We start from the raw sequence: 12797 nt of genomic DNA on the forward strand, positions 1-12797 counted from the left end.
ATCCGATTGCTTGATTTCGAGTATTCAAGCGTTGCACGTATTAGCCTAATCAGTTTGGCCGGAAAACTATGTTCAGACATTATTTGCCATCAGCTCTTTTCTTTTCACTGAATAATACGCTGCTTTGAAATCAATGAACAGATGGTGAGTGAGTGAGTGAGTGAGTGAGTGAGTGTCCGAGCAATGTTGGTATGAACTTGCCTTGCATAAGAGGTAAAATATGAAAAAATAATAACAAAACAAAGTACTTATGCTTTGAATAACATATCTAATGCTCATGTTTCTTTTTATTACCAAACGAAAAATTCTCCATTTCAATGTCTGTCGTTAATCCCTCTCGTATCAATAACAGAATTATGTATTACAGGCATACCTCGATTATATGGACTTTTTTGATGCAAAAAAGTCTATATAATCGAATTTTCCATATAATCGAAGCAAAAAAAAATTCTCAAAATATTTTTTTAAACTATGAAAATAGTTTTAATACAATAGAAGAAAATATCTATTTATTGCCTTACAGTGTAATCTGCATGTTTGGGTCCATTTTATGATGATTCAGAAAATTTTGATTTTTTATCGAAACCGTTTTTCAGTCGCTAGTTTGCATACCGTTCTAAGATTACGTTAGTAATGATGACTTTTTTTAACCAGTTCATTGATTTGTTAGGCTCAGTCGTGTGTGACAATTTGCGGAGCCACAATTCTCAAGTATGCTCATCCGGGTGTTTGACGTTGAAAACGGTTTTGCGTGGCGTCACGCTCGATTTTGGTTTGTCAGGGAGCATCTTTTGGATGGCCAGAGCTTCGTGGTACACGGTACAGAGAAACAGAAGTAATGAAGACTTCATCAAGCTTAATGTGGACACAAAGTTACACTTGTTTAAAAACTCTAAATACAGTGCCTACCTGTTTTAGCAAACGAAGTAAACACTAAATGTACGGAAAGCTATATGATCGCTTCAAAAACAAATTTTATATGGAAGCGCTGGCACTTATCCATAATCGTTTTGATCGCAGCAAATTGAATTCGACGGAGATTTTTTCCCATTGTCTCCTATTGGAAATTGGCCGGATCGGACTATGGGCTCTGATGTTATGGCCTAAATACTTTATATGTAAAAAACGCCTATAAACAATCACTCTTGTCTGACACTTTTAAACCGATCTGCTTGCAACAAGTTGCGGTTGATGGGGATTCTTACAATTAATTTAAATGCATGTAAATAAGGATTCTCATTCGCCTATCAGTGACATTTTTTACCAGTGTCAATTGCATCCCCACCTTCAAAGTGAATATCAAGGTTTATATTTTAGACTATGTACCTGGTTGCTTTTATCATTGGCAGTCAATTTCTAACTGAACAACGGAATGAATAACTGAACACCGTAACCAGAAGCCACGGTTATAATGATTGGAAAATCTCACTGAGCATATTCTTGATTATATTGTCGCTAAAATAAAAATCGCTTGTTATAAAAATAGTAATCTCTCATCAGGCCTTTTTTTCTTTCCCGCAAAATAATTTCTCGGCGAAAATATGCATGTGAGTGAGCATCTTCTGCTCGTGAGTATAAGTGAGAACTACAATCGCTGGTAGCAGTCATTAAAAAAAACTCTTTCAGTTTCCTGGACATACTGCTAAAAAAAATCAGTCTCAGTGGATCAGATTTGCTGGATAGTAATTCGTCATCCGTTTTTCTCCATTTTTCTCAATTCCACGCACCAAAAGCAGAAAAAGGATGGAAGTAAAGGTCTAACAGCTAAATACGGCAATCTCATTTCGTCACTTGCTACCCATACTGTCAGACTGACAAGCCGGTTCACGTTTTCTTATATCAGAGATCACCTAAAATACGTGTTATCTACCACCCCCCCCCCCCCAGATTTGTAAGGACGTGGCCGTGGCTTTTGTTGATGAATGAAATACACAATTACAATGAAAACCAATGCAATGTATAAATGGTTAATCAATCTAAGCAGCGGACGATATGATTTAGTATGCGTTTTTATATATAGCTTCGAAAACATGCCATACTGGCCCTAATTTACCCCAGTGCACCTTAATAAATATAGAATCAATGTAAAATATGACGTGGAATATTCAACAGCTTTTCAAACTCCCAAAACACGAAAAAATTGAGCTGAAAAAAATGTCCATATAATCGAGGTATATCTCTATTGAGTTATTTTCTCCTGCTCGGGTGGTGGTGATATAACTTGTACTTCTGTAATTTATCAAGGATCAACAGTGGGCTAGACATTTGATCCGTCGATGATCGGCCGTCACAAAAATCTGCCTGATTCGCCGACGAAGGACTGTCCAAATCGTCTTGGTCTGTTTAGTAAAAACCCAGATTAATCCACCTAGCAGTGATGATGCCTTTCTCGTGTATTATACAATATATTGAAAGAATCACATTAGAAAGGTCAAAAATGCTTTTTAGGTGAATAGATCACATTTTTCGATCAGTTTGCATGATTTTGCATTAGTTAACCCTTTTGTTACCGACAAAAAAACACCCTTACGTTACCGACAGGGTACCCGGGTACTCACGGACTTAAAATGATCATAACATTGTCAGTTTTTCACCGATTTTGACGATTTTGGTTGCTACGGATGCAGGAACTTACCCGCTATTTGATACATGCTACAGAGAACCGATTCGGATTACCTGGTAACCGGAATTCCGGATTAACTGGGCCAAGTGCCAAAGTATGTGTAAATTGAAGATATATATTCAACCAAGTGAAGATTTCTTGCGTTATGACTAATAAACTTCGTTGGAAATTTAAAGAATATAACTTAACTACGTTACAGGACCATCTTATGAATTAATCCCGGAACGGTTATTCCGGAAACAGGTTCCCGTCGGGCCTAAACTGGCCACAAACTTATTCTGAAGGAACCCTGGCAATGTGATTATCAAAATTCATGAAATTGTATCGGAAGCATGATCCGATAAGTAATTGGACCATTGGATGGTTTGACAACTGACCGGTCATCCTGGAATAGGTTCCCGTGGGGCCTAAAGTGGCCACAAACTTTTTTTTTCTTTATTATAGAGACTTGCAGCCCTAGGCTGGATCATCTCTGAAAGATTATTATTATAGTAATTCATATAAAAACAGTACAATTTAAATTATTTTTTCTTAGATCTAGTATTGTAGATTTTTCACTCTGATTTGGAAAAGGTTCCGTCGCAATATTCTGGCTCATCTGGGCAGCTCTGATCTTCACATGTTCTTTTACATTCTTGTTCTATGGCGTCCGTTCCATTCGTATCGTTTGTTCCAGTTGACAATCTTATCTTTGCCGTTGCGGTGCCGTATTCAAGCTCGTTGGTGTGATTTCCGTTCTTCACTTGGATCGGCTCCTGCCGATGGGTTATCTGTTTTGTTTTGCTCATCGTCGTTGTTCTGTCTATTTTTTGAGTGTGATGTTTCACGGTTTTGATTTGAATTTTCTTCGCTTGACACTGTTGATGCACCAGAGACATTTGAACGAGGTTCGGCTGGCTTGTCTCGGAAAGTAACGAGTGAGGACTCGTTTTCAATTACAATACGAGATGGTATTTGCTTCTTTTGCCTCAGTCGTATCACTCGAACGCCGTTCGGGATGTCCGGGAAGAAGTTTTTCCATACCTCGTTGTGTATGGATATAATTTTGCCATATTGTTTCATGTGTCGCAAAATTGTAGTGTTGGACATTTGAGGCGGCAGATCATACAACCTCACGATAGTGGTAGGGCTATCCACGTACACGGGGATGTAGTAGTGCACATCGAGATGCACGAATGAATGTTGTGGAGTTGAATGTTTTTTTACATCATCCATGTTTAACTTGAGTTTAGTATCAAAAAACCTTTTCACTATCTCGAGACTAGGTCGCGTTGGTAGGCCACTGAAGTCCACAACAAGAGTGTTTCTCCTGTATGACATATTGCGTCGAGTGCAAATGTTCTTCAAAGGTTCGAATGCAAAGGTACTGGCTATCGGAATAGACGTCTACCGCGCGCGAGAAGCGATTGTCAACTGGCCACAAACTCATTTTGAAGAAACCCTGGCAATATGGGAATCAAAATTCATGAAATTGTTTCGGAAGCATGATCTGATAAGTAATTGGACCATTGGATGGTTTGACAACCTTTGACATCCTGGAACAGGTTCCCGTTGGGCCTAAAGTGGTCACAAACTCATTTTGAAGAAACCCTGGCAATGTGGGTATCAAAATTCATGAAATTGTATCGGCAGCATGATCCGATAAGTAATTGGATCATAGGATGGTTTGACAATGGATGGGTATAAAAATTCATGAAATTGTCTCGGTAGCATGATCTTCTGGGTTATTAGGCCATAAGATGGTTTGACAATGGACCGGTCATTATCAAACAGGTTTCCGAGGGGACCCTCATTTAAAAGAAACACTTGCTATCTTCTTTTTCGTTATTTCTTGTCAAAAAGACTTAAAAATTGTTGACAGGTACTCAGAAATGATTTATAATGAACCACAGGCGCTGTAAGTATCATTGGTGTTTGCTGAATAATTTACAAAAATAAAAAGAACGACTAAAATTTTCAAAATTTTCCTCCTCATTTCTCATTTGACCCAATAACCATTCAGCCTAACAGCCATTCAGCCTGATGACCCAACATCAGTCCCATCTTCTTGGAAAAACATGTTTCCGAAAATATTCCAAGAGTTTTGATGCCAGGGTGTCTTCTAAATGAGTTTGTGGCCACTAAAGGCCTTTCGGGAACTTGTTCTAGGATGATTGTTCTGGTTGATATCCATCCTATGGTTTCAACTTTATGGATAACATATTTCCGAAACAATTCCAAGAGTTTCAATACCCATATTGCCAGGGTTTATTTTAAATGAGTTTTTGGCCCCTACGAGTTCTCCGGGAACCTGTTCCAGAATGACCGATCCGGTTGATATCCATCCTATGGTCCCAACTACATGAAAAACATGTTTCCGGAACAATTCCAGAATGTTGATACCCATATTGCCAGGGGTTTCTCCCAAATAAATGTATGGTCACTGTAGGCCCTCCGGGAACCTGTTCCAGAATGACCATTCCGCTTCATATCCATCCTATGGTCTCAACTACATGGAAAACGTGTTTTCGGAACAATTCCAAAAATTTTGATACTCTTATTGCTAGGGTTTATTCTAAATGAGTTTTTGGCCACTACGGGCCCTCCGGGAACCTGTTCCAGAATGACCGTTCCGGTTCATAACCATCCTATGGTTTCAACTATATGAATAACATGTTTCCGGAGCAATTTCAAGAATTTTGATACCCATATTGCCAGGAATGAATTTGCGGCCACTATACGGCCCACAGGAACCTATTCCGGGATGTCCGTTCCGAGTCCATATGATCACGTGGTCCTAATACATTGGGAAGTCATAATCCTCGAATTTTCTGCGAAACTGGTAACTCAGGATACAAGAAATCATCATTTGGATTCTATAAGATCAACTTCTCCATTTTTGAAACATGGTCTAGCAAATCCGGAACTCCGGTAACCAGGTAATCCGGATCGGTCCTATGTGACATGGATCGGATAGAGGATGAATTTCTTAATCCATAGCAAATGGAATCGTCCAAATCGGTTGAAAACTGACGAAGTTATGGTTATATCAAAACGTGGGTACCCGGGTACCCTGTCGGTACGTTACGGGGTAAAAATATTCAGAAGCCCCTCTCCAAACCCTCCCCTTACTAAATTTTCATTTTAGTACCACCCAATCCTTAATTTTGCCGAGTTTGAAGATGTCACAGAGTTTCAATTTTCTGCGATGTTTAGAACCCTAAAAAAAAATCACTTGAAAACGAAAAAGGTACCCGGGTACCCTGTCGGTAACAAAAGGGTTAAAGGCGGCTTATTGGGCCTGCGCAAACCTTCTGTCTCGTCGGAGGGCCGTCGTGTCAGGGCTGTTTACCGTCCCACCTAACACCAGAACTTGCGCTTGTGCGCTTTGAGCGGCACACGGTCGCTTTGGCGGAGCCTACTTGCGGATACATGCAGCTTTTTATAGAGGTTTAACAGGGCCCACTGTCAAACCTCACCACATCCTAGGCAGGCGCCACAACTCGCAGATGACCAGATGAAAGGTCCTGAAACCCAGCTTGCTATATGTCATGGCATCACTACATGATTTTGCAACATGAATACAATAGACAACATTAGCAGAACTGCAAGACAAATTGAATACTTCTCGAGTTTCGCGAGATGCCTGTGCAGCCAGAAAAGTGATCATTTTTTATGGTACTACAGCTTCAAGTAAGTGAACATTGTTATGTGATTTTGAAAGCTATATAGCAATACATCAAATTTCATTGTTTTGTAACATAGATTCAATGAAAAATACTGTGCAATTCAACATCGCGTATATTAATCACCCATCATGTTTGCACTACCTGCACTCGCGAGAAAGATGGGATCGACTGAATGTGTATACTCACGATGACAAACAGGATCTGTCATTTGACACATGCTTGCTAGGCCTGTTTATGATAATAGGCCTGTCCAATGCCACACATCTCCCCTCTTCTTAAAAAAAAAGTGCTGTCACCCTTTTCTTCTGCATGGAAAAAAATAACACCTACGACATATTGTGTATCATTCGGTTGCCCTCTCATCATGATACGAAAGCATCTTGCAGCAAACAACCATTCATGGCACACCATTGTATTGTCAGTATATCATTTCATCAACGAAGAACACAAATAGTGGCACACCTAAATATGGAAAGCACTCTCAATGAACTCCCGTGCAGTGGGCGTCTCGACTCGCAGTTGTACTCGCAACTCGTGAAGTAACATTTCACTTGTACTTCAAATCACTACCACTACTTCTACTTTTTTCGAATACATGTCCAATCCACTGTGCATTCACAGTTGTCAACCAACCAGCAACAAAAACCATACCGCAAGTAAAAAAAGCAGCTATAAATCATGGCCGAATATTTATTCTCAGTTGAATCAAACCTCTCGTGTACCTGTGACCTTTCGGATTCGCAGCACCAAACTACTTGTAGGCCATCGACCATCGCTGAGAAAGAGGCTCTTGGATAAACTGTGATCACTCCAATCCACAATAACACGGTTCTTCTTGCGGGAGTCCCACCAACGCGGAGGAAGAAACACTTGAATGCGGGCGTCCCACCACGCAGAATTGTAATCATATCGATCCACAATAACACCATTCTTCTTGCGGGCATCCCACCAACGCAGAGGAAGAAACACTTGCGGGCGTCCCACCACGCAACATTGTGATCATTCTGATCCACAATAACACTATTCCTCTTGCGGGCGTCCCACCAACGCAGAGGAAGAAACACTTGAATGCGGGCGTCTCACCACGCAGAATTGTGACCATTCTGATCCACAATAACACTATTCTTCTTGCGGGCGTCCCACCAACGCAGAGTGAAAAACACTTGAATGCGGGCGTCCCACCACGCAGAATTGTAATCATTTCGATCCACAATAACACCATTCTTCTTGCGGGCGTCCCACCAACGCAGAGGAAGAAACACTAGAATGCGGGCGTCCCACCATGCAGAATTGTGATCATTCCGATCCACAATAACACCGTTCTTCTTTCTTGCGATTCCCCACCAACGCAGAGGAAGAAACACTAGAATGCGGGCCTCGCACCACGCAGAATTGTGATCATTCCGATCCACAATAACACCGTTCTTCTTGCGGGCGTCTCACCAACGCAGAGGAAAAAACACTTGAATGCGGGCGTCCCACCACGCAGAATTGTGATTCGTCTACAGCTTCAACAATCAAACTCTTCTTATTAAACTCTATCGCTCGCCGAGACAACGCATGCGAAAACGATTCTCCTTTTTCATGGTTTGTCTTTTATTCTTCTTCTTATCACAGTTGACCGACTTTTCATAACGATATAAGTGTTTCCAATTCGTGAAAGGGTAATTTATATTCCATATGGGGATAAAACACATTCATAACTATATAATAACAGGAATCACGGCTATGTTGGAATACTCCTCAAAGGGGAGAAGTCTTCGATAATCAAAGGTAATTCAAAATATTTTATTCGAGATGCTAGATACATCTGATAGTTCGCGGTGGTAGCGTTTGGCTGAATGCAGATGACGTTACATTTTCTCTTCGCAAGTTCCATTCAAAATTGCACCTTAATTTTTCCCAAAAGATTGTTGAAAAACATTCAAAGAGTACCCCGATCTTTCGAAACTTAGCCAACCTTGTAGCCGACACTAGCTATCAACAAAGTAGAAAATTTCTGTCACACATTCCAATCCATTGCACTTATATTCAAAGAACAGTACGAATACGTGTTTTTGATAATTAAAACAATTGTAATAAAAAAACCTCTTAAACATTATAACATTTAGTTTTCAAAATGAACTTGTTTTGAAAATAAAACCACTTTTAGTCTATCGCCAATGAAACCAATAATAAAACCAATAAGAGACTACTTTTCTTAACAATTTGAAAGAGACTTTGGAAAACAAGCATATCAGTTTGCGTTCCAACAAAAACGATACAAACCTACTATATTCAATAAATTTGTACATCATTACCCATCAGCCGACCAAAACAAACTAAGATAGTGAAATCGTCCCGCAGAAATAACTCTTTTTGGCATGTAATAAAGAGTGTTTACAAAAAACTAAAACATAATCGTCATAAAGCTTCAAAGCTTCAAAGTGCTTTGAAGGCGAAACACACGGACAACTCCATAGGGATGACAAGCTACGCCATCCATGTCACATCCTAACAAACAATTTAGGCTGAACTAGCTAGTTTTTTAGCCTCTTCCAATGTTTGTTGGGGTCTTATCTGAGTCACCAATATGCGAATGCAACGTATACAATTCTGATGGTGAAAATGATGCAAAACGTGCAAATGTGTAAACAGTGCCATCTGTAAGTTACATTCTGATTAATTAGGCAAATTAGTTGGATTTTCTTTTAAGTTTTAAACATGATATTAGGCGCAAAATTGTTTTAATTGTATCATGTAGCATTATTCAGTGGTGGGGGCGTTTTGCATCATTTTGTCCTGTAACATTCAAAATTTGCGCACACACTTTCGCAAAAGAAATCAGTGTTGAGGTAATTTGACACTGGGGGATGAATTTATCCCCCAAATAAGAGCGAGCAAACAAAACTGTAAAAACCATTGTGAAAAAAACGGTGTTGGGTTCGCGGACAACACCCTAAAAGTAGAATCCCTCTCTTTCACAAAGATACATTTATCGTCACTCTTCTTACCGGTGCAAAAATCTCCGCTGCTTTAACTTTTTCGGCTACGTCCGAAATTGTTTTCTTTCACTCACTTCTATAAACATGATGGGTGATTTCATGCGAAATATGTTTATACACTCCTGGCAGGATCGCCAAATTTGCAATTCAACATCGCGCATAATAATCACCCATCATGTTTGCACTATCTGCACTCGCGAGAAAGATGGGATCGACTGACTGCGAATGTGTATACTCACGATGACAAACAGGATCTGTCATTTGACACATGCTTGCTAGGCCTGTTTATGATAATTCGCGAATACGAAAGTAATGCCTCTACTCACTTTTATGGCAAAATCTCATTGCTATCTGTCAGACTGTGCGTGAAACATGGCCGCCAATCACCCATTCTTGTTCCTCCACAGTAAAATCCCATAAGGAACTGTCAGACTGTGCGTGAAGCATTTACCTTCGTAGTCGTGAATAGGCCTGTCCAATGCCACACAGATACTTACGCAGCATCTAGATACGTTGGCCAGTATTTTTACCGGTAAATATGCTATATGATGTTTTGGGGCCTTCCTTAGCCGTGCGATAAAATGCGCGGTTACAAAGCAAGACCATGCTAAACAAAGCTGGGTTAGATTCCCAGTTCGGTGCAGGAAAAGATGATCCGTAACACACACTAGATTATTTGGAGAAACAAAATCTTTCAGTTGAATGTGTCACAAGCTGTTTTTCAGAACCATTTTTAAAAGGCCACTTCTTTGGAGGCGTCAGGTTTCCAGGGATTCCCCGGAAGAGGCAAACAAATGCCTTCTATTGTATTTATTGAGTCCTAACTGGCATTAGTCTCAATGTGCTTCATAATGCTCCAACCGTAGTTTATTCAATTGTGGAGCTTCGAACGTAATAGAACCGAACGGCGACAGTAACGGCAGTATTTGACAGAGCTAACTGTTACCGATCTGTTCCATTGCGTTCAGGGCTTTAGACAATTCCTTTGCGCGGATTGGCTAACGAACAAAAACACTGCCCGTCAAGGCTTAGACATCTGAAAATATCTAATCAAAGTTTGGCCTCATGTTATTTTCACGAATACTTAATTTTTTGCCATTTGTTTTAGTTTTATTTGTTTATTTGTATATTTTTGCCATTTGTTTTATAGTTCAGGAGTCACTTATACATTTTTACTTTGCAAGTTGTTTATCAGTTTCTTTTTTTCTATGTTTATCAGTTTACAGAACAAAACCCAGAACTACTACAGCCACCCGTGTGTTTCACTTCAATCACATAACTAGCATATTTAAAATATCCCGTAAAACTAATTCAACCAATTCCATCCATTGCAGAACTTTGCGAACCTAAACCCGACGGGTAAAATCGACCGGGACACGCTGGATCTGATGCGGAAGCCCCGCTGCGGGGCTCCCGATCTGCCCAGTTCCCTCGATTTTATGCCCTCGAACAGTCTCAGTCCGGTGCAGTTCCAGCACCGGCGGCACCGGCGCTTCATCATCCAGGGCCAGAAGTGGGAGCACCCCGTCGTAACTTGGAGGTAAGTGACTAATTGAAAGCTATTGGATTCGGATTGCCTGGTCTTGTCTGCTAAGGCGTGGGAAATTGGCAACCGATCTAATTGAGCGATACTCAATTTATTTCCTCCTGCAAGACGCAGTTCAATTAAAAAGCAATAAACAATCAATTAGGAAAGAGTGCGGAGTGCGAAAATGCAGCGTGCTTGGCTTTGTCGCTTCGCTGAACCGCGCGATTGCAGTTGACAAATTTCAAATGAACCGAATGATACGACGACAGCTGCGACCGTCCTCCCCGAACCGGAAGAATCTTAATTAATTCGGAAGAAAATCAACTTACAGCTGTAATTAGAACAAATTTCGCTCCAATATAAATATCTTGTTGCAGTTCTATGGGGAAATAATTCATTGTCTTATTTCCCCACATCCCGTTCCCGTTCGGTTCCATTACAGGCGGGCACCACCGGACGTATCTCAATTTTCCTTAAAAGCATCCTGAAAATGTAATAAAGCTACAATTAAGTTCGAATTCCCATCGCTGCTGCTACCCTCTCCAGCCAGAGCCTTCGGGCTCCAGCCAACTGGTAGCAATGATGCCCGGAGGTGGCGGAAACCACACCAGAACGCTGCACCATCACGCCCCCATCCCCAAGAGGGTCAACGAAATCATTTTACTGGCTAGCACCCCCGCTTGGAACGAAGACAGAGCGATAATGAAGAAGCACTCAGGCTTCGGCTGCTGCTTGGCGAAAAGGAGGAGGGGGCAGCTGATGATAGATTTCCTTTGGCACTAACCTATTTTCGGTTGGTTCGCACTACTATACGGGGCTGAACTGGAACACCCCCAACAGCCAGCGGCACCGACCAAATCGAAGCAACAGAAAGATTGTATCAAATTTTCTGCACCCCAAAGAGCGTCCATTGTCCTTTGGCAGTCATTTGGCGATGTAGCTTTTAGCGAGCATAGGCGAAAATGTGATGGGCTTGCTCGGTAGGGGGGCAACGTCAATTAAAATTTGAATTTATTAGCGGTTCTCTGGTGATTATCGTAACATTCGCTCTGTTAAACTAAATCAAAATGAGGCTTAACGTTGTTGTCCCTACTTTTCCCACTAGCTGGTTTCACCCATGTACAATTTTCCATCTCTATAGGCAGAACTAGCAGCATGGGACAGCTGCTCAGTTCATCAATTAAGATAGAATAACATCGCTGATACTTGTTTCTGCTGCTTGCTACTGCTGTCTCTACTTTGGTGCTGCCGAAATCGAAGACGACGTTTCCACGGTTCGGCGAGAACCGAAGGCAATTAGCAAAAGTGCCTCACAAATTGACTGCCAGCTGGAAGCTTCCCCCGGTCGACATTAATCGCAAACGAAGGTGCCAAGAATTTATACATTCGCCTGGGACTTCCCGGTAAAGGGTTTATTTTTAAACAACGACTATATCCGTCAGCGGCAGGAATCTCCAGCAAAACATGTGTAACAATAGCCAACTTCCCGTACCTAGCTCTAAAGTCAGCGATGATGCAGCCGGAAGTTGAGGGCAGCAACAGTTGTTTTGCCTCGAGGTCACCATTGGGCGTGACGATGGCTTCATGTAGGAGAAGCTTTGCAAAACAACGATTTCCATTTAGGTCACGTGCCGTGGTCACGTTGCGTATGTGCGATTCCACCCTCATTCAGTCCCTTAGTCCAAAATCTCTACTTCAATCTGGAGGAAAACGAAAAAGTGAAGCTTAGTTATGGACCACCAAAGTTTTTTTTTGTGCTTGGAAGTACTTTGCTTTTAACTGTGTGGTATGAGTTTCGAGATTATTGTATTCGAGTAATGGACTTTATTTTTAAATGAAAAATTCGCTTTTCTCTGAAGATGACAAGCAACAAACCCAATTCTACCTAGTAGGTTTTTCAATCTATATTCACCAATTGATTCAGAAAACATGAATAATTTTGTTAGTTGACCATAATTGATGATTTTCAACAGAATGGGTGTTGATAAAGTGAC

The 12797-nt window shown here is 40.9% G+C and overlaps 1 protein-coding gene across 3 annotated transcripts in view; it reads left to right on the forward strand.

Annotated features, from left to right (window-relative positions):
* LOC134220283 (matrix metalloproteinase-2-like) overlaps positions 1-10819 on the forward strand; it is a 261279-nt gene extending 250460 nt beyond the window's left edge. For all 3 annotated transcript variants that reach the window (XM_062699296.1, XM_062699293.1, XM_062699294.1), the window contains one exon: positions 10610-10819. In XM_062699296.1, coding sequence (XP_062555280.1) covers positions 10610-10819 — 210 coding nt within the window. The remainder of the gene's footprint in view (positions 1-10609) is intronic.
* Positions 10820-12797: the final 1978 nt, after the last annotated feature.

The sequence above is a fragment of the Armigeres subalbatus genome, chromosome 3 (assembly GCF_024139115.2).
Source record: "Armigeres subalbatus isolate Guangzhou_Male chromosome 3, GZ_Asu_2, whole genome shotgun sequence".
NCBI lineage: Eukaryota > Metazoa > Arthropoda > Insecta > Diptera > Culicidae > Armigeres > Armigeres subalbatus.